The following is a 22,538-nucleotide window of genomic DNA, read 5'->3' on the forward strand; positions in this document are numbered from 1 at the left end:
TTGCAAATATTTTCTCCCACTCTGTTGGTTGTCTTTTAGCTCTGTTAATTGTTTCTTTTTCAGCCCATATTTTCCTAACATACTCAAAGGAGCATGCTAAAATCAAGACATATTATGTCTGCATCATTCTGTTAATTCAGTAGCACTGTCAAAAAGATTAGTTTGTTTTATTTTATGGAACTCCACACAGTAAGTCACAGTAATTGCTGTAATTTAAAGATCTTTTCCTTTAATTTTTTTATTTGATGTTTTTGAACTAAAAACAAGTACATGCTTATTATAATTAAGTAAATAACACAAATTCAGAAAGGAAAAGGTACATCCTTCCATACCATTCTTGTTCATGTAGACATATAATGTATCTATATAGTAGGTTTTATTACTATTATTTTTTTAAACTTTTCTAACTTTTGGGGCATCATGGTCCTCTTAGGGAATTCGACAAATGCCAAAGGGTTTTTTCCTGGAAAATGCCTTTAAGTACATAGACACAAAATATTTATCGTTGATGATTTTAAGAGGTTCATGGATTTCTTTAAGTTCATCTTTGGCCTTCAGGTTTGAATGTTGGTTTTAGGGCTTGTACACTCTAAGAAGTATACTTTTTGATGTAGAATTTTGGGTAGTATGGTTTTTTTTTTTTTTTTAGCCATGTCTTTTTGTGTGGAGGGAGGCAACTATTTTAACATTTATCTAATTTCTTTGGTGAATTTACATAAGCAGGTTTTCCTAGAAACAGATTATCTATTCCTTACCTAAATAATCTCATTAAATTCCAAGGTACTTTAAAGTAACAGAAAAGTTCTAAGTATTATACTCTGTCTTCTAAAACAATACAGTTTAATCTGTTCTTGACCTAGGCTTATTATAAACTTGACTTATATGTATTTTATATCATACATAATATGGGGATATAGTTATGGTTCTTAGTCTAGCTCTTTGGATTTTTGAACTCTGAAACTGAGTAAAATTGGGAGTCAGTGCATATATAAATTGTTTCTTCGTCAGACTTTTTAAAGTGTGTACAGTTTTTTTATTTTTTTTTGTCTTTTGTCTTTTTCCGTGTCCGGCAACGGATCACAACCCTCAGTGTTGCCCCCGGACCGGGGACCGGCAACGGGATTGCAACCCTCGGTGTTGCCCCCGCGCCTCGCTCAGCCAGTGAGCGGGAACCGGTCTGTATGTGGGATCCGAACCCTCGGGCGGGAGCGCCGCCGTGCTTTATGTCTGCATCATTCTGTTAATTCAGTAGCACTGTCAAAAAGATTAGTTTGTTTTATTTTATGGAACTCCACACAGTAAGTCACAGTAATTGCTGTAATTTAAAGATCTTTTCCTTTAATTTTTTTATTTGATGTTTTTGAACTAAAAACAAGTACATGCTTATTATAATTAAGTAAATAACACAAATTCAGAAAGGAAAAGGTACATCCTTCCATACCATTCTTGTTCATGTAGACATATAATGTATCTATATAGTAGGTTTTATTACTATTATTTTTTTAAACTTTTCTAACTTTTGGGGCATCATGGTCCTCTTAGGGAATTCGACAAATGCCAAAGGGTTTTTTCCTGGAAAATGCCTTTAAGTACATAGACACAAAATATTTATCGTTGATGATTTTAAGAGGTTCATGGATTTCTTTAAGTTCATCTTTGGCCTTCAGGTTTGAATGTTGGTTTTAGGGCTTGTACACTCTAAGAAGTATACTTTTTGATGTAGAATTTTGGGTAGTATGGTTTTTTTTTTTTTTTAGCCATGTCTTTTTGTGTGGAGGGAGGCAACTATTTTAACATTTATCTAATTTCTTTGGTGAATTTACATAAGCAGGTTTTCCTAGAAACAGATTATCTATTCCTTACCTAAATAATCTCATTAAATTCCAAGGTACTTTAAAGTAACAGAAAAGTTCTAAGTATTATACTCTGTCTTCTAAAACAATACAGTTTAATCTGTTCTTGACCTAGGCTTATTATAAACTTGACTTATATGTATTTTATATCATACATAATATGGGGATATAGTTATGGTTCTTAGTCTAGCTCTTTGGATTTTTGAACTCTGAAACTGAGTAAAATTGGGAGTCAGTGCATATATAAATTGTTTCTTCGTCAGACTTTTTAAAGTGTGTACAGTTTTTTTATTTTTTTTTGTCTTTTGTCTTTTTCCGTGTCCGGCAACGGATCACAACCCTCGGTGTTGCCCCCGGACCGGGGACCGGCAACGGGATTGCAACCCTCGGTGTTGCCCCCGCGCCTCGCTCAGCCAGTGAGCGGGAACCGGTCTGTATGTGGGATCCGAACCCTCGGGCGGGAGCGCCGCCGTGCTTCCCAAGCGGCGCACTTATCCAGTGCGCCACCGGGCTGGCCCCCCAGTTTTTTTAAGTTAAAGTTTTATTTATACACAATAAAATTCACTCATCTTAAATGTACAGTTTGATGAACTTTAGTAATTGTAAACAATTGTACAGCCCCCATACAATCAAGATTTTGAATAATTCCTTCACCCTGAAGAGTTCCCTGGTGCCCTTCTGCAGTCAGTATCCACCTCCTCACCTTGGGCACAGGCATCCACTTCACAGCTTTCTGTCACTACTGTTTCAGCTTTTCTAGAATTGATGTAAGTGAAATCATATAGTACATAGTATTTTGTTTGACTTTTTTCACTCTCCATGTTTCTGATATTCTTCCCTGTTGTGTGTATTAATATTTTGTTCTGTTTTACTGCTAAGTAGTATTCTATGGAATGGATATACTGCAGTTTGTTTATTCATCTGCATTTGGTGGCCCTTTAGATTGCTTCTGGTTTTTGGCTATTACAAAGAATACTACTACGAACGTTTGTGAACATGTCTGTGTGGATGAATGTTTTTATTTCTTTGGGGTAGATTCCTAGGAATAGATATTTGAGTCATAGTAGGTTTCTGCTTAACTGTAAGATACCGTAATTACTGTTTTCTGCCTTCCCACTAGCAATTTTCATGGATTTCAAGCTTTTTAGAAAGTCTTAATTTTCCCTTCCCTGACTCAGACAAGTTCAAGACCCCATCTCCTGTCCAAGGGAAAGAGATTGGGTTACAACTCAGCTCCTAACTCTTCGGGGTTATACCTAGGTCAATGTACCTTTGGGTATTGCTGTATTAACTCACAGGGTCAATGCTCTGGTTGTGAGATTCCTCATTTAGCTTGGTTGTGCGTTTAGACTTTTTAAAAACACAGGGCTGTGGTGCTGATAACACCAAGGTCTGAAGTTTGATCCTTGTACTGGCCAGCTGTCAATGCATAAAAAATAAAAACACAGTTTGTCCAGCATTTCTGCATGTACCTTTTTGAGTAGAGGGGGTTGAGGTACTTCAAACTAGCATATTGCCAGGCCTGAAAGTCCCAAATATGTTTCTTAAATGATTTTTGTTTTACCTCCAAACTTTATTAGAGTTGCTACCTTTATTAGAGGAATTTTGGAGTTAGCTTTATAGATGTGTGTTTATCATACAATGGACCCTGACACTGGTAATACTGCAGATTAATAGCCTTGGTAAACTGTTGCTGGAAGGATTTCCTTAACATATTATTTCATAATTCATTAACAAAAATTATATGAAATTGGTAGTCTTGAATTATGTAATGTTATTTACATTTAGATATAACTCTTTCTGCCCATAGATTGTGCTTATTAGTAAAAACATGAACTAGTACCAGTGTTCATCCATCTTTAGGCCTTTTTGTTCCCCTAAAATACAACTTGTATACTTTATGAAAAGTAAATATTAATGTTTTTATTTAAAAGATTTAAAATCCATAGTTGTCAAGTATTCTCTTTACCCAGGTCCTTCATAGGACCAATTGTTTGTTCTTCAGTTTTCTGCTCAGGTGTCCTCTCATAGAGACATTTCCTGGATCCCCCTAGTTAAGGGTACCTCCTGTCCCTTCTTATTATATTCACCCTCCTTTTTTCTTGATTTTTTTTTTTTTTTGGCACTGGTCAGTACAGGGATCTTAACCCTTGACCTTGGTGTTTGAACGTGGCACTCTAACCAGCGCAGGTAATCTGCCAGCCCCCTGCCCCTTTTTTTTCATCATAGCACTTTCCACAACCTGTAATCATGTTAACTTTCTTAAATGTTATCCTAGCATGGCATTTCTTTTTTTGTTTTTGTTTTTAAGAAGAGCATACTTTTTTTTCTATTATTTATTTATTTATTTATTTATTTTTATTTATTTTTATTTATTTATTTATTTATTTATTTATTTATTTATTTATTTATTTATTTAGTTAGTTAGTTAGTTAGTTAGTTTAGTTAGTTAGTGTCTGGCCAGTACCAGGATCCGAAACATTGACTTTGGTAACATGCTCTCCCAAGTAAGCTGACTGGCCAGCCCCATAGAATAGTATTTTTTAAAGTTTTAGGATTTGGGGCACCCTTTTAGAGCATTTCCAAGGTCAAAACTATTTTCATAATAATACATAATTTGCCATGTTTACTCTAATTATTAAACAAATGTTTGATGGTGGTTTCCAGATGCTATGTGATATGTGATATCGTAAAAGATTGAATGAGAAAGCAGATGGGATAATCCATTTGTCTTCTATAAAACCAGGCATTAAAATTTACATAAATGTAAAACAATGTGATTCTTCTATCCTGATTAAAAACATTTTTTGAAAATGTTTTGTATCCTTGTTACTGAGACCCCCAAAGGTATGTTTGCTGGCCGCTCAATAGCCAGTAATTGAGAGACAAGTGTTGGTGAAATGAAAGGTAACCTTTAATCAGGAAGCCGACAGTTTGGGGCAATGTGGACTTATGTCTCAAAGACCATCTTGCCTCTCCCAGTTTTGCCAAAGGGTTTTATAGGGGTCTGGGGTGGAAAGTTGATTCATAGTGAGTGACCAAGTGGGGACGTGCAGACGTGCTTGAGTGTTTCAGATAATCGTTAAGGAACTTCCTGGGCATGAGTTGACCAGCATCATCCTTCATTCCCGGTGGGTTCAGTTCCTGTTATTCTCAAATAAGATCAGGTTAATAAGCTAGTAAAGAATAACCACCTTAATAATTTTCCCTCTATTTGTATACAATGTGAGGGCAAGAGTCATTGTGTTCTGGCAGTTAGCTGCAGGTTATGTGGTTTGGGTTACAGGAGAGAACATGTTTTTAAATTTAAAGGTTTAACAAAACGGAGTTGCTTCTGTTCAGGCTCTTACATGTTGATTAACTTTTTTGTCTGGAAAATAGTTATTTTTTCGTAAAAATGGCTTTATGGTAGCATGTAACATATTTGTTGTTATTTTTAAGAGAATTAAATAGTTTGAACATTTCTTGATTTGAATTTCTGATATGTAGTTATCAATATAAATGTTCTTTGGAGTCCTCAATAGTTTTTTAAAGATTTTTTAACTTTTTAAAGAGTTCTTAATTTTTTTTTTCCTTTTTGTCTTTTTTTGTGACCAGTAACGGGATCGCAACCCTCGGTGTCGCGCCCGTACCGCAGCCGGCAACGGGATCGCAACCCTCGGTGTCGCGCCCACACCGCGCTCAACCAGTGAGCGGACCGGTCTCTATATGGGATCCGAACCCTTGGTGGGAGCGCCGCCGTGCTCCCAAGCGCTGCACTCTACCGAGTGCGCCACCAGGCCGGCCCAAGAGTTCTTAATTTTTAAGGGCCCTGTGGTATAATATAAAATCTGTTTGGTCTTGTTCCTGGTTCCTGTCACAGAGCTCTTAAAACCCTTAGAATTTACTTATTGAGGTGTCTTTTGGTATTCATAATGGCATTTTTGATCACACTTGGGTTTATGCTAATGAGGTGATTTAGGGTGGGGCCTCTAGATTGCCTCAGATAGGGCTGGTCCACCTGAATGACCCTGGTGATTAGAGGGTTTGAATTGACTTCTGGGATGGGGAGTGGATGGGCTGGAGATTAAGCTCTATAAAAAAATCATCTTGAACAAGATTTGGTGAACTTTCAGATTTCTGAACACTCACAGGAGCCGTGAGGGTGGCAGGCCTGGAAAAGCTCTGTCCTCACCCAATACCTTGCCCTATGCAATTCTTCATATGGCTGTTCATCTGTATCCTTTATAGTATCCTTTGTAATAAACGGGCAAATGTAGGTAAAGTTTTTCCCTGAGTTCTGTGAGCCATTTCAGCAAGTTATTGAACCCAAGGAAGGTTTTTTGTGAACCCCTGATGTATAGCTTTTTGGTCAGAGGTACTGGAGGCCTGGACTTGGCACTGGCATCTGAAGCGGGGGTAGTCATGTGGAAGCAAGCTCTTGATTTCTGGGATCTGACACTAACTCCAGTTAGATATTGTCCGAATTGAATTAAATTGTTAGATACCCAGCTGGTGTTTAGAGAATTGAAGACTTCCTGGGTGTGGAATAAACCCACACATCTGGTATCATTAGTGTCGTGTTGTTGTGTGGCTGCCGAACAGAAAAGGAACCAGAATACCCAATTGAGAATTTAAAAGGGAGTTCTTATTGGCCGGCTGGCGACTGTCCCTCCAAGAATGTCTTGGAAGGAAACAGCCCTGAGTTTAAGTTTAAGAGGTCTTTTTAAAGGCACATTTTTACATGAGTCACACAATTAGAGTTATCAAACAGTCACACACTTATAGTTATCATATAGTTACATATACCCTCCTGACATGAGGAGGGGGTTTGGGGAGGCCTAGTGTAAGCTGATAACAGAAGCTGAAACAAGCAGGTTAATCGCTCAGGGGCAGCTTGGGTGCGGAACATCAAAGAAATTCAAACTTGGGCCGGCCCGGTGGCGCACTGGAGAGTGTGCCGCTTGGGAGCGCGGCGGCGCTCCCACCGAGGGTTCGGATCCCATGTGGAGACTCGTTCCCGCTCACTGGCTGAGCGCGGCGCGGGTGCAACACCGAGGGTTGCGATCCTGTTGCTGGTCCCCGGTACGGGCGCGACACCGAGGGTTGCGATCCCGTTACCGGTCAGTAAAAAAGGTTAATCGCTCAGGGGCAGCTTGGGTGCGGAACATCAAAGAAATTCAAACTTGGGCCGGCCCGGTGGCGCACTGGAGAGTGTGCCGCTTGGGAGCGCGGCGGCGCTCCCACCGAGGGTTCGGATCCCATGTGGAGACTCGTTCCCGCTCACTGGCTGAGCGCGGCGCGGGTGCAACACCGAGGGTTGCGATCCTGTTGCTGGTCCCCGGTACGGGCGCGACACCGAGGGTTGCGATCCCGTTACCGGTCAGTAAAAAAGATAAAAAGGAATTAAAAAAAAAAAAAGAAATTCAAACTTCTCTAAGTGCAGACTAATATTTAGCTTTTAACTTCTATCAAGAGGGGGCCAAAGAGCCGAGGGGGATTTTTAAACAACAACATTTTTTAAGCAATTCTATCTACCTTGCCACACAGCAAGCATTTTCACAGACGTGTGAAATTTACATAAATGTAAAACATATGTTACGAAAGTGGGGGTCACCCTATCTCAGTGTGAGAATGTAGCAAAACTGTTTTTGAAACTTAGTGTTCTAAAAATATTAGTCCCATGTAGGTAAAGACCTTATGTGTTTGATTTAGTATTATATTCCCAGGGCTTGGCAGAGGCGACTGGCCTTATAAGTCAATAAATATCTAGGTGAATGAGTGAATGAAGGGAGTCAAAATAACAGAAGCCTGGTGATTCTGTGCAGAAAGATTCCAAATCTTTCTGTAGTACTGTTTTTTGCAGCCATCATTTTTGATAGAAAATTATTCTAGTTCATCAAAAAGCATAATCTTAATTTTGGTCAGTTTCAACTATAATATCCTGGTATGTCATTGAAAATTTTTGATAGATTTTAATAGGGAGGTCTTAGAGATTCTGCTAATCTTCCTTTTTAGGAAGTGTGGACATTTCTATGCATTGTTCATAACTTTACAGTTTTTAGTTTTTTGATTTCTAGTGTAATTAATTTATACTAGATTTAATTAATATATAATTAACTTATAATACTAATAGATTGGTAATTATATTTTGCCCTATAATATTGAGAATATTTCTGTCTTAGAGGTTAAATCTTTTGTTGCTTTTAGACTTTTGGACTAAAATTAGGTTTTAATTTTTTTGTTTTAAAGCTGAACACTTTAAAAATAGTATTAGAGATTACATAATAGTCTGCTTTGCTTTTTTAAATAGCCTGCACTGAATAATAAACTATAGTAGACACAACTATTCTCTTTAGAGTAATTTCAGCAGACAGGACATCTGTTTACTATCTTGTAGGTTGGTATTCCTTGCTAAGATCCAACCAACTTCAGATTGTGCAAACTTTAGATATCTAAGAGAGAGTTTTAGAGACAAGTGACCTATTCAGAGAACAGTACTTATCGTGCAGAGCAAATCAAGTAAGGTTAGGCACTTAGACCCAGAATGTGACAAAGTTCAGAAGGTGTAGAAGAATTTGGTAATTTAGGTTTCTGCTGGCCAGTTTGCTTCCATCCATTGAGGCATAATTTATAGAAGAATCCTCATTTACCCAGTAATTTATAGGATAAAAAAACCCCTAGTCAGTACTTGAATGTTATGTCAATAACAGTCTTGAATGTGGGGTCAAGCCATGTGTGTAGGTCTTATTGTGCCACAGAAAACTTGAATGCTTCTAAGATGGGTTGCTGGTGTTATCTTCCCTCTGATTTTTACTCTGTAGAGATCTTCCACATAGAGCTTGAGTTCTTCTTATTAGGAGTGATATTTATGTTTTTATGCATAAAATGTTCAGTTTTGGGTCTGTGTTTCTCAGTGTCATCACTTTTCAGCAACATGGGGAATCTCAAAACAGGAAAGGCAACATGTAGTTTAACCAGTAGTGTGCACTGCAGCCACCTGAGGAGTTAGAACAAAACAATAACAAAGGGAGGCTGGGCCATACTACTTCATTAAAAGTGAGAATGAAGTATTGTGTTAGAATCACCTGGAGTGAACAAAGAAAGAAACAAAACCCCCTAAACCCAATATAGGAACCCAGTCCAGATACCAGATAAGTTAACTGAATCAGGGAGTAGGTTCAGACATCAGTATGTTTTAAAGTTCTCCAGATGGCTCTAATATTTATCAGAATGAGGACCCCTTTTCATTTATGTAGAAAAGCTCCTCAGGTCATTTTGCTAAGTTGAGAAAAAGTGATAGAGGGTCTTCTTAGTACATGGGATCATTTGTGATATGCATAAATGAGATATAATATAGGAGTATGTTTTTGTTTTGGAGAACTGTTCAGTTTTCCATGTATCTGTTTTTAAAAGTAAGAACAGGGAGCATGACATCAATAAACAGGGTTAATTAAAAAATATATTAGCACAGTTTTATAGACAGAGGCATATGGTTGGTTGGATTGAGAGAAAATGAGACGGGTGAGCATGACTGAAACAGGACATTTGTTTGGGAACATTCCCATCTTGTGGCCTGGAAGAATAATGTTGCTAAAGATTAAAAACTGTATTGCATTCTTGCAACTACTAGCAGGTTTCCTGTTGATGCTGCTTGACTTTCATTGACCAGGGTATGACAATTTGACCACCAGCCTTTTCTCTCACAGCCTTTTGCTGCCTGGTCCTGTAGCTCTACACTAAGTTTTTCCTACTCCATGCTTCTACAGCTTTAGTTACAGGGACTTGTGCTAGAGCTATTGACACTGCATCTTATAAACATCTTTGGTGCACCTAAAATTACTCAGTTATTGTAAAGTTATTTAAAGTGCTTTGGATTCAGAATTCAGATCTCACCTCCCTCATTTAATAATTCCCTGTCAGGTTATCTCTATTTCCTTATGTAAAATGGGAAAATAATGTAATTGACTTCATAGGGTGGTCGTGAGGATTGAGTCATAGCATGTAAGACACTTAGTGGACGTATCATAGGTGATTGATAAATGTTTACCATTTGTTCCTTCAGCAAGTGTATTTTGAGTATCTTTTATGTTCCAGTACCTGTGCTAGATACTGAAGATGTGAGTAAAACATCCCTTCATTTTTATGAGAACATTTAAGAAGGAAGACAATGAGCAGAATATGGATTCTGTTTCACTTGTAGACACTACTAATCTATAAAAACCGTTTGATATATATAGCCAATTCCTGGTTATCTATGTTAATAGCAAAAACTGTATGTCAGTTCTGATCAGGAATTTCCTTTTGACATCTAAATGACTCATACTCTCAACTTTGTAAGGCATTTTCACCACATTATTTTTTAAACTAAAGAATCGAGAGTTTTAGTGTGTTATGTAGGAAGTAGGAAGACCATAAAATGTCAAAATAAAGAATGAGTCAGCTTAGCTTTGATAATAATGGTTTTCTTTCTGTTTTTCTGAGTACTTTATTTCATCAGATAATATTAAAATGGCAAAATCAGAAATATTAGAGTTGGAAATTATTTTAGTGACCAAGTCTTTTCTTGAAAGCTTTTTATTTCGGACAGCCTTGAATGCCAGAGAGAACTCATCCTTAAAATTACAATCTTTCCTGAAACTATCACCTGTGTTCCTGAGGTCTTGCCTTTCAAAGTAAGACTAATCCTCTAGTAACTTCACTATTTGGAAAATGCTCTTTGTGAGTGTCCCTTGCCTGGAGAAAAAATGCAATTCATTGAACGGGTCCTCACCACAGGGTTTTAAGCTTTTTGTTATAATTACCCTTTTCTGTGTATTCTTACTCATGTTGATTGTCTTAAAAGATAGTCAAACCACTGCACTTTCCCCATCTCTCATTTGGGTATTGTTATTGGTAACTTTTCTCTTTGGTCATTGTAAAAAACTGAATGTAAGAGTTCATTGATGAAGAGTGAAGTAATCATTTCTCTCACTTGGAGCACTGTACTTCGATTGATGTTGTAAGATTGCATTGGCTAATTGGTAGGCCTATCAAGCCTGATGTGCTGTTTGGTTACATTACCCCTACTAATTCCTTTAGAATTCACTGTTGTTAGAGTTAAGACTATAACATATTTTGAACTGTGATAACTTGTTTAAAAATATATTATTTTTTTAAAATTCCTACTTTCTTTATAAGAGGAAATAAGGTTATTTTGACCTGGCTTCTTTGTGAAACTATGCTGGGTTCTAATCATCGGTATTCTTTGAAGTAACACTTGTATGTCTTCTAGCATGTCTTGTTTACTTTGATTTCCACGGAGGTTAGTGATTTCATTAATAGAGTTACGTATCCAGGTATTCAGGAATCTAGGTAATCTAGATGAACTGGCAGGATTGTTTGTAATAACTCATCAGTTTGGTTTATCCCTTAGTTGTCCATGCTTGTTCTATTTTATAAGTGTAAAAATAATTGTTCTTAGCAGAGAGATATGCTGAATAGGAGTTAAATAGTTGTTTTCTTTTTATTGACAAAAATCAATGACATTCATCTTTTGTTGAATACTTACTAAGTGCTGTAAGTTTTTACACTTACTAAGACTCTGTACCAAGTTCTCTCTGTACTTTATCTCAGTTTTAGTAATGTCAGTAATACTATGAAACAGCTCCTTTTTGCAAATTAGAAATCTAAGGCTTAGGAAGATTAAAAAGCCTTCTCAAGGTCACAGCTAGTAAATACTGGAGATGGGACTCATACCCATACTTACATGACTCTTCAAGTCCATTGCTGCGCCTTTCAAGAAGTCTTTTATACAGGAGTGTGTAAGTTTTGTGCACTTTCATCATTTCACAGTCTTGAAGGTCTGCCAGTCTTATCAATTAGTGTTCTTCTATGCTGAGCTATTTTCCCTGCTGACTCCTTGCTATCCTTTGGAGTTCTGTATCTTATTGGTGTAAAGTCTTTTGGGGTCTATTCATAATGAAGTCTATGCTGCTTGTCTATTACGAACTCATTATTTTAATTATCAATTGAGTTACTAATATGAAATTATGTCCTTGTTACTAAAGTATACACACAGCTTTGGAGTTTGACTGGATTTAAATCTTGGTTCTACTACTTCCTAGATGTGTGACCTTTAGCCATTTATTTAATTTCTCTCTGCCTCAGTTTTCTTATCTGTAAAGTGAATATAGTAATGCCTTTTTCCTAAGTTGTGATAATTACATGATTGTGTAATACATGTAGAATAATTAGATTCTTGTCTGGTGGATAATGTTCAATAAATGTAACCTGTTATTAACTGATTATTAATTACTGTTTCTATCAATAATGTATTTGTTTTAAACGAACCACTAGTCAATAAAATAGTAATAAAGTATCATTTTTAGGCTTAAATAAGTTCTCTCTGAGAACTTTTCATTATATTTCAGACTGTGTTGCCTTTTAGGTCTTCAGGCTTTGGGCTTATATTAAATGTTAATATGACTACTATTAATGAAAACTGCTAAGTACTATTCAAAGCAGATTACATACATTAACAACCCCGTGTTGTAGGAATTATTAATGATTATTATTGTGAACTTTTAAATTAATTGCCTTTTCAACTATGCATGGTGTTACTGCCTTTATCTTTATGGGAATATTAAAGAAGAGAGTGATTATTACATTAGAGGTTACTTAGTGTATCCTTATGGTTAAGGAAAACCCAGTAGTGCTGGAGAATAGGTTCTCTTTGTGTTCTCTGTTACTAACCAGATTCTTGTTGGATACATGTTCCTGTTAAATCATCTGACTAACGCTTTGTACAAGAAGGAAAATGAGAATTTGATAGAAGGTTCTGCTTTCAAATGTCCGGATAATTGAGGTCTTTATCTCTGTCTTTTTTGTTTTTGTTTTTGGCAACTGCACTGATCCAGGGATTGAACCCTGGATCCTAGAGTACCATGCTCAAAACAGCTGAGCTAACTGGCCAGTCCCTATCTCTGTGTCTTATTGATGGTTTTATTATCTATCTCAGGAGGTTATCTTCCTGTTAACAGGACCATTTCCTCAATAGTAGCCTCATGTTGAGGAGATATTGCTTGAATTAGCTAAAGGAATTCCTGGATGCCAGACCTCTGGGGAGCTTTGACTTAAGGACCATAAGTGCTGTACATGGACATTTTGGATATATATTCAAACTCCTGGAGCTTTATTATTTATGTAAAGGTAAAGGATATGTATGATTCATAAGACATTTGTTTAGTCCTATTGGTTTTGCAAATCCACTAGTATGGTTTGTTTTTTCTTAGAAATAAAGGAAATACGAATTAGAATGATCTTTAAGATTCCTTCTGTATTTTCTTCTAGGTAGTATTAAAGATAATCAAACATTATCAAGAAGAAGGACAAGGAACTGAGGTTGTTCAAGGAGTGCTTTTGGGCCTGGTTGTAGAAGATCGGCTTGAAATTACCAACTGCTTTCCTTTCCCCCAGCACACAGAGGATGATGCTGACTTTGATGAAGGTAAGGGTGTTTATCTCCTAATAAACTTGATTTCTGAGTTTCTTGAAAAAATTACACAAATTCTGGGAAGTGAGGATTTATATCATAAACTTCATTTATTTAGTTTGGCCTTACTTGTTTGGAATTTGTGATTCTGATTTGTAGTAATTTGGATAGGAGCTATGCTGATGTTGACTTTCCCAATATGATATCAGCTTGTCAAGTAAATTGTGGTGGACACAGACCACCACTGTGTGTCCAACATCCATTCCCTTCTATTCTCAGTCAGTGATTAGGAAGAGGTGAGTTCATCTATTTGCTTCAGAAAGAAGACACACCTTAAGCATTTTAGAAGCTTCAGCATTTTAGAAGCATTTTTGTACTACAAGTGTAATGGCTTTGTTAACAGAGGCTTATAATAGTTAAAAGCTCACACCAAAGGCTGAGTTCAACATCCTGAAAGATTTCTTCTTTAATCTAGTTGAAAATAATTTCTCACTTGTTTGAACTCTCAGGGCTCATTTTCTGTATAATTAAAAAAAAAAATTATTGTGGTGAAAAGCTCATTAACATAAAATTTACCATCCCAACCATTTTTATGTGTACACTGTGTTAGTGTTAACTATATGCTTGTGGTGCAGTAGATCTCTAGAATGTTTTCATCTTGCAAAACTGAAACTCTGGGGCCGGCCCGGTGGCGCACTGGATAAGTGCGCCGCTTGGGAAGCGCGGCGGCGCTCCCGCCCGAGGGTTCGGATCCCACATACAGACCGGTTCCCGCTCACTGGCTGAGCGAGGCGCGGGAGCAACACCAAGGGTTGCGATCCCGTTGCCGGTCCCCGGTCCGGTATGGGGGCAACACTGAGGGTTGCGATCCGTTGCCGGACACGGAAAAAGACAAAAGACAAAAAAAAAAAAAAAAAAAAAAACTGAAACTCTGTATCCATTGAACGACTTCCAATTTCCACTTCCCCCAGTCCCTGACAACCACCATTCTACTCTGTTTCTAAGAATTTGGGTACCTTAGATACCTCACATAAGTGAATCATTCAATATTTGTCTTTTTGTGACTGGCTTATTTTACTTAGCATAATGTCCTCAAGGTTTATCCATGTTGTAGCATGTGACATTTCCATCTTTTTTAAGGCTAAATGACATTCCATTGTATGGAAATACTACATCTTTACCCATTCATTTGTCCAAGGGCATTTAGATTGCTTCCATACCTTGGCTTTTGTGAATAATGCTGCAGTGAACCTAGGTGTACAAATATCTCTTTGAGATCCTGTACCCAGAAGTCATATTACTGGATCATATGGTAATTCTATTTTTAACTTTTTGAGGAACTTCTATACTGTTTTAGATTATGGCTGCACCATTTACATTCCCACCACCCATGTACCAAGGTTCCAATTTCCCAACACCCTTGTCAACACTTGTTATTTTCTGTGTTCTTGGTAATGCCCATCTTAACTAGTATGAGGTGATATCTGATTGTGGTTTTGATTTGTACTTTCCTGATGATTCCTGTTGTTGAGTATCTTTTCATAGGCTTGTTGGTGATTTGTATATCTTTGAAGGAATGTCTACTCAAGTCCTTTGCCCATTTTAAAATTGGATTGTTTGGTTTTTTGTTGTTGAGTTGAAGGAGTTTTTTTTTTTTTCTTTTTTTTTCTTTTTGTCTTTTTTACTGACTGGTAACGGGATCGCAACCCTCGGTGTTGCGCCCGTACCGGACCGGGACCAGCAACGGGATCGCAACCCTTGGTGTTGCGCCCGCACCGCACTCAACCAGTGAGCGGGAACCGGTCTCCACATGGGATCCGAACCCTCGGCGGGAGCGCCGCGGCGCTCCCAGTCGGCGCACTCTCCAGTGCGCCACCGGGCCGGCCCTGAAGGAGTTTTTTATATGTTCTGGATATTAACCCCTTATCAGATACATGGTTTGCAATATATATTTTCTTCCATTCTGTAGGTTGCCTTTTCACTCTGTTGATTGTTTCCTCAGCTGTGCAGAAGTTTTTAAGTTGATGTAGTCTCATTTGTCTATTTTTGCTTTTGTAGCTTGTGCTTTTGGTGTTATCTAAGAAGTCATTGCCAAGTCCGTGTAATACAGCTTTTTCTGTTTTCTTCTAGGACTTTTATAGTTTCAGGTCTTATGTTTAAGTCCTTAATCCATTTTGAGTTAATTTTTGTGTACAGTGTAAGGTAAGGACCTAACTTCATTCTTTTGCATGTGGGTATTCAGTTTTCTCAGCACCATTTGTTGAAAAGACTGTTGTTTTCCATTGAGTGGTCTTGGCACCCTGGTTGAAGATGATTTGACCATCTATGCCAGGGTATAGAATTTTAGGATGGATTTTTTTATTTCTACAAAAATTATCATTGGGATTTTGATGGTGGTTGCATTGAATTTGTCTTTGAGTAGTATTGACAATATATGATGAGGTTTTCTAATCTCTGATCATGGCTTGTCATCCATACATTTGTGTCATCTTTAATTTCTTTCAGCAGTGTTTTATAGTTTCATTTTTACAAGCCTCTTCTTTTTTTTAGTTGAAGATCTCAATTGGCTTTATTGTGATTCTAGAATCAGGCAAAACATTATTCCATAAAATGGAATAAGTGTTCCCTATTTTATTCTTTATGATGCTATTGTAAATTAGATAGTTTTCCTAATTTCCTTTTGTCATTTTCTATATAACTTTTAACTGATCACTTTAAACTTTGATAAAATGTTACTTATATTTGACTTCGCATCTTCATAGTACCTTGAATATATAATAGACACAAAGTATATTCTTGCTAATGGTAATACCTTGATATTGTGATTTGTCTGCAAATTAGTTTTTCATTAAAGTAAGGCCTCCAGAAACTAACCAAGGCTACCTTTGTTTTTTAAAATTTATTTCTTATTAGCATATTCATTGTTACATATCATACTTATTTTTTATGCCCCTTATCCAATCCCCCCCACTCCCCTCTCTAATAACCATAGATTTGTTCTCTGCGTCTGATAGATTAACTGTTCCTCTGTTAGTTTGTTGCCTGAATGATCTGTCCGGTACTGAGACAGGTGTTATCAGGTCCTCCCCTAAGATCGTAAGTCAGATGCTTCTTCCATTACTCTGCAGTGTGCTTTGTGGAGAGAGAGGACCAAGGCTATTTTTGTTTTAGGCACCTGAATACTAGTACTTTCATTTTTCAAAACCTTTATGTAGTATGCATTCTTTTTTTTTTTTTTAACTGGCTATGCTCTCCTTATTTCATCCGAATTACTGTATATTTATACCTCTGATATAATTAAGATTGAGATTTCTCTGCAGTCCATTCTGTCAGTATTAGAATATCTGTATTCCCCTAATCACCAGCATATGTAGAGATACTTGCTTATAATTCAGTAATCACTATTTTCAGACTGGAAGACAAGGGATTGTTAATACAATTTCTTTGGTTTACAAATGAAGAGCTTGAGAGGTTTACTTGAAGTGACTTGTTTGGTTACTGGGTTGGTGACACAGTTGGGAGTAGAACCATTCCAGAAAAATTTACATTGTCACACAGTTTGCTTAGGTAATTAATTTTTTAGTAATCCTTTTGGTGTAGAATATGAAGAAATAATGTTCAGTGCAATTATGGTAGATGAACAAAGCAAAATATATTACTAATTTTAGATGTTGATCATTGGAAGCGAACTTTTTATAAACTTGAGGTAATTGACCAACATGTTATTTCACTAACATGTATTTAAAGAAGCTCATTAAAAAATGCTTCAATAGACCTGAGATGAGGAAAGACTTCAGTTTAGCATTAAATAAAAAAACAAAAAAAACCCCACTGGGGATTGTGTGCTGTGTACTATATGTACGTTGTTATTGGTTGTCATTCTGCATAGTTGAAGGTTTTATCAGTCCCATTTTCTAGATTAGGAAACTGATGCTTAGTGAGGTAAATAGCTTGTCCAAAACCATTTAAGTAGAAATTAGTAGAATAGGGATCAAAACCTGTGGCTGCCTGGTTTCCAAATCCCATTATTTTTCCCACTATACTTTGTTGCTCTTAGACTCTTAGTGAAGTGTGTGCCAGAGATTAAAGGGTATTGAGTGTCAGGCATCATTATTCTTTATTTGAAATCTCCTCTTTTGTGTAAAACAAATAAATTTGTTTTTCTTGGTTTGCTCTTAGAAACCAATGGGATTTGTCATTTTTCTTATACATGTGGAAAAAAAGACAGTACCCTGTATTTCTTCATAGCTTCATGTAATAGGCTTGAGTTTTAGGTTCTCTCACCTAACCCATTTACTCTGACTTAATGGGCATTAGAATGTAGTCACTATTAGATTTTTATCAAACCTAGATAAAAGTTAAAATTTCCTATTATGCGGGTGTATCTTAGACTACAATAGTACTGTATGTTGATTATTTTAAATCATGGTAAAGGCCCACTTTTTACTGCTTTTCCATTATTTTATGCCCTCTAAAACTAATATTTATTTAGGGAAAGATCTTTTCTTCTGCCACCCACCTTAAGCAGGTAAAGTACCAAATATTTCATAATTTTAGTGATTATATATTTTGAGTTGTTTAGGGGTTTTTATTTGGTGGGGGGGGGAGTTGTTTGTTTTTGTTTTGGTGCCTCATGTGATATGGAGATTTTTAATCTGTTGTCCAAAAAGTGAAATGTTATTAAATGTTTTCAATGAGAGGTTGGCAAACAATTTCTTTGGGCCTGATTTTGTAAATAAAGTTTTATTGGTACACTGCCATGCCTGTTCATTTTTGTATCTTCTGTGGCTGCATTTCTGCCACAGTGGCACAGTTGAGTAGTTGTGATAGAGACTGTATACTTTTTCTTACTCCATATTGTTTTTCCTCTCTTGCAGGGTTAAAGAATAAGGTAATAGTTCTCTCTTTCCATCACAAATTGATTTTTTGTTTATTGTTTATTTCTTCTAGATGTTACCCTTAATATTGACTGAATCCAGAATGTATCGTGAGCACTGAAATGAAAATACTGATATTGTTGATTTTTTCACTGGTGCACTTGGGAAGTATCAGAATAGGTAGTTTTTGCTTTAATTTTAGAGTGTTTTTCTTTTTTAAAAAACCACAAATTGAGTTGTTTGGTTTTTACGTGAAGTGTGTGTAGATGATAGGGAAGAAAGGCTTTAAATTCATGGTTGCAGATTTGTGACTAGGTGTTGTGGAAAGCTAATGGTATAATACCAAAAAACTTGGGTGGGAATCTCAGCTTTATACTTGTGAACTGTACAGCATTCTAACTTCTGAACCAATTTTTTCTGACTTTGTGATGTTTTTCAATTAGCATATATTAATTGCTTGCTTACTGAGTACTAGAAATTTAGGGGGAAGGATAATAAGTTCCTTATGAGAATATCTTTAGTATAGTGCAACCTTGGATTATGCTATATGATGATTCAAAACCTAGAAAACTGTTGTGGCATGAATTTTCTGTTGTTTGTCTTAATAATTTGTTTTTGTACATGTGGTAACTCCTTTGAGTGGTTTAAATCTTGATAAACTTTTATGTTATATAATTTACTTTCTTGTTGAAAGTGGGATAACTTGCTCATACTAGAGAATTTATGCTTTTTAAAAAAATGAGTAGAGAAGCTCATTTTAAAATTCCCATTAGGGGGCACTATTATCAAGCTTAGAACTAAACAGTAATTTGTTTTCTCAGACATGCAACCCGAGGCTTGCTAAAAGGGAAAATATTTTTATCTGATAAGATTCAGATACTGTTTTATACAAATGAATTCCTTAAATATGTTGTAAAGTGCACTGAATTAAACACAGGTTCAGTAACTCACTGTCTTGTTTTTTAGCAGACTAAATCAATTTAATATCGCAGGTGATATAAGAAGCTTATTTTATTCTGCATCAGAGCCAAATGCATACTTTTTATATTTGGAGTGGACAGATTTTTTGCGTATTTCAAATTAGTCACAAAGGATGATCCTTAGTTTTCAAAATAGGTTTCTTTCAAAATGAAGCATGAAGACTGTATTGTACTATTAAAATGCAGTTAAAGGAATGAAATGATGCTTAACTTATTCATACATTATTAATTTGTGCAGGATGTATAATTAGTAAAGTGATAACACACATTGAAGTGATACATATATACCCATAGCTTTTTTTGTTCATTTTTGGTAGGAGAAAATTGTTACTTAAATTATTTTTTTTATTGCTCAAGTTTGGTATTAGTAAGAAATACTAGTATAAACTGTTCTACACAATTATTTTGTTATTACTAAGCTTTCAAAAGAAAAGCAGTGCTGTGGAATCTTAAAGAGACTTTTCAAAGGCTGAAACGTGAATTGACAAAAATTTATTAAAACAAGATTTATTCAGAGTCATTTTTCACATGGTAGGTGTTATTTTTGTATCACTGGGTTTGGAGAGAGTAAGTTTGTATAGTTTTATTATTTGCAATGCTCTCTATGGAAGTAAGCCATAATTTATGTTGGGGAAAAATCTCTGCTTAATTGCTTGCTTCTCAAGTCTCACCTTTCTTCTCTTTATTCTTAGTTTGCTTGCCACCCACACCCAGGGCAAAACTGCTTGAAACCTAGCCGATGATTACTGTTTCAACTTATATCACTTTTGAGGTCAGGGAAGAATTGAGTCAGAGCAGCGAGAGCTTTTCGTATTTTTTAGACAGCTGGGGACATTTGGTGAAAAGACATGATATTTACTTATTATTTTGTCATATTCCCTATTTGTATGATAGTCAGTGATCACTGATTTGTTTGACAGATTTATTTTTTAAAATCTGTTTCAGTTGCATCTTTTTAAAAGGGCTTTTCTTGGTAGATATGTTAGAAAGATATATAGATAGTTTTGGGGTGTGTTTCAAAACATGTTGGAGAAATAGGAGTATGTTTACCTAGTGACCTCAAATCATTAAGTGGAGGTATGGTAAAATGTTTCATGTATCTCAGAAAAAAAATTATTCAGAGTAATTCATTTTCAGCATTTATCCAGCAATTTGCACTGTATGGGCAGTAGAAGAGATAACAGAGATACCAAATCCTGGTTACTGCCTTGAAAGATTTTAAGTGGAAGAGACAAGTGCGTAAATAAAGGATTGTGAAACAGAGAATTGATTATTAGTCTAGAGTGAAGAAGAAAAAATTGATGGGAACAACCAGATATCAGCTACTAATTTCTTTGGGGGGATGACTTTATTTTAAAGGAGAGGTAAAATTTGATTTTGTAGGTGGATGTCAGTTGCAATTTTAAGTCACTGATAAGGAACTTAACATATTGTGAGTTTGGCATCTTTATAATTCAGAGATAATGTATTCCTTGAAATACTTTCAAATATTGCTATTGCTTTAGTATCCAGGTTGAGAAGTTGTTTTTGACGTCTGTGCTTTTTCAATACGTGAAAGGACTTTTTAGCAGTAATGTTAGTGTCATGTTTCTAGAAACTTGGGGCCCATACTGCAGTTAGCCCTATTTAAAATATTTAATAAAATATTTAATAAATTTTAAATATTTAATAAAACATTAAATACTTCATTTTAGAAACATCGCATAGGCAGATAACTAGAGAGAATCTGTACACTGAATTATAATATATATCCCCTAGGTACTGATCTTTTTTGTTGTTACTCATGGTTATATTTTGAAAATATTAAAATGTTCACGTTTAATGATTTGCTGCTAAATATTCAGTACTTTAGATTATTGCTTACCTAAATTACTTTGATCATTCAGAAAGCCTGTGGTTTTAACTTAATAACCTAAACTTAATTTATATGTTTAGTTTTTAGCTTATTTAGGTGATCAGAATATGAGATATAAAATCCAAATGTGAAGGATCAATCCCAATATTTGTATGCCTTTCTTCTTTCAGTTTGGGTGTTTCAAGATTTTAAATACTTAAGAGTAGGAGCAAACCCCTAGCTTCATTTCAAAAGCTCGGAAAATATTTTTGCATTAACTTCATGTTTTAAAATTTGAGTTTTTTCTTTTTAATTAGTTGAAAAGACTGTGCATGGAAAGATATACTATTGAAGATGTGGTTAAGTAAAAGATTTTTCTGTTTAAAGAAATTAAAGCGCTTCATACTATACTCTCCCGTGGTCCTCAGAGCGTAAGTGCTATGGTCTGGAAAGAAGCCAAGTAAAACCTGTTCAAATTTTTTGCAGACTTAAAGTAATACTGTAAGATTTGAAAATTACAGGTGAATACGGCACTTAAATAGTATTTAAAGTTTCTAAGTTTCCCAAATCTAAAAATTAAATCCTTAAATTACTATCCCCAGTGGTTTAAATTTTAATTAAATAAAAACTGTCTTACTTTTGACCTACAACAACTTTAGGTAAAGATACTTGAATTTATTACTAAACTTTAAGGTAATAACTATTAAAAATGAACTGTTTTAGCACTAATTAAAATGTCAAAAAGGCACAATTATTGTATGTAACCAAAGATTCTTGCTATTTCTGTTTTTCCAAAAATTATCCTAACCTACAAGTTAAAGCTTGCTTCCTATCTGACCCAGAAGTGCTACCCAGTCCCATTCCCTCAATTAAATATATTACCTAGTCTGCAAGTTTTATAGATTGATAGGTTAATTACAATTAGATTTGATGTTTCGGTGCAAATGCTGAATTTTCCAAACTGCCCTTCATATTAAGAGAGTGATATGTTAGTCCTGCCAGTGAAGTATTTCATTTGTTTTATATTCATCTCTCTAGCTGAAATGAAATAGCTCTGGAAACTTTTATCTGTTTGAATTTACTCTTCATGACTTATTATTACCAATTTCAAAGTGGTGTTTTCATACTTTTATCACTTTTCCATCATGAGTATTATTTACTGCTTTTTTTTGTCAGTAATTTTTACTTAGTATATTTTAGATGCTTTCTGAGATAGGTGAAAACAAAGGCAATATTAATATTGATTTAAGTAACAATATAACGGTGTAGGTTTATAATGTAGCCTCACATCTCCCCCTTCCTTTACCCTCGTGCACATTCACCCCTTTTTGCCCCTCTAATATCTAACCTGCATACATCATCTTTTAATATACTGGCAGCCCTTCTTCCCTACTTGGTCGATGAGAGGATCATAAAATTATTCCAGTGATCTTTGCAGAAATGTATTCATCTTGTTTCTGTTTTATAGAATTGGATAGGTTATGACCTTGTAGAGACATATTTTGGAGGCAGACTGCTAACCGCAGCCAGCAACTGTGGCAG

The 22,538-nt window shown here is 35.8% G+C and overlaps 1 protein-coding gene across 1 annotated transcript in view; it reads left to right on the top strand.

Moving 5' to 3' along the window:
- Positions 1-22,538, top strand: part of EIF3H (eukaryotic translation initiation factor 3, subunit H) — a 110,909-nt gene that overhangs the window by 19,829 nt on the left and 68,542 nt on the right. The window contains exon 2 of the mRNA XM_008581954.1: positions 13,164-13,320. Coding sequence (XP_008580176.1) covers positions 13,164-13,320 — 157 coding nt within the window. The remainder of the gene's footprint in view (positions 1-13,163; positions 13,321-22,538) is intronic.

Source organism: Galeopterus variegatus, unplaced genomic scaffold, assembly GCF_000696425.1.
Source record: "Galeopterus variegatus unplaced genomic scaffold, G_variegatus-3.0.2 Scaffold2493, whole genome shotgun sequence".
Lineage (NCBI taxonomy): Eukaryota > Metazoa > Chordata > Mammalia > Dermoptera > Cynocephalidae > Galeopterus > Galeopterus variegatus.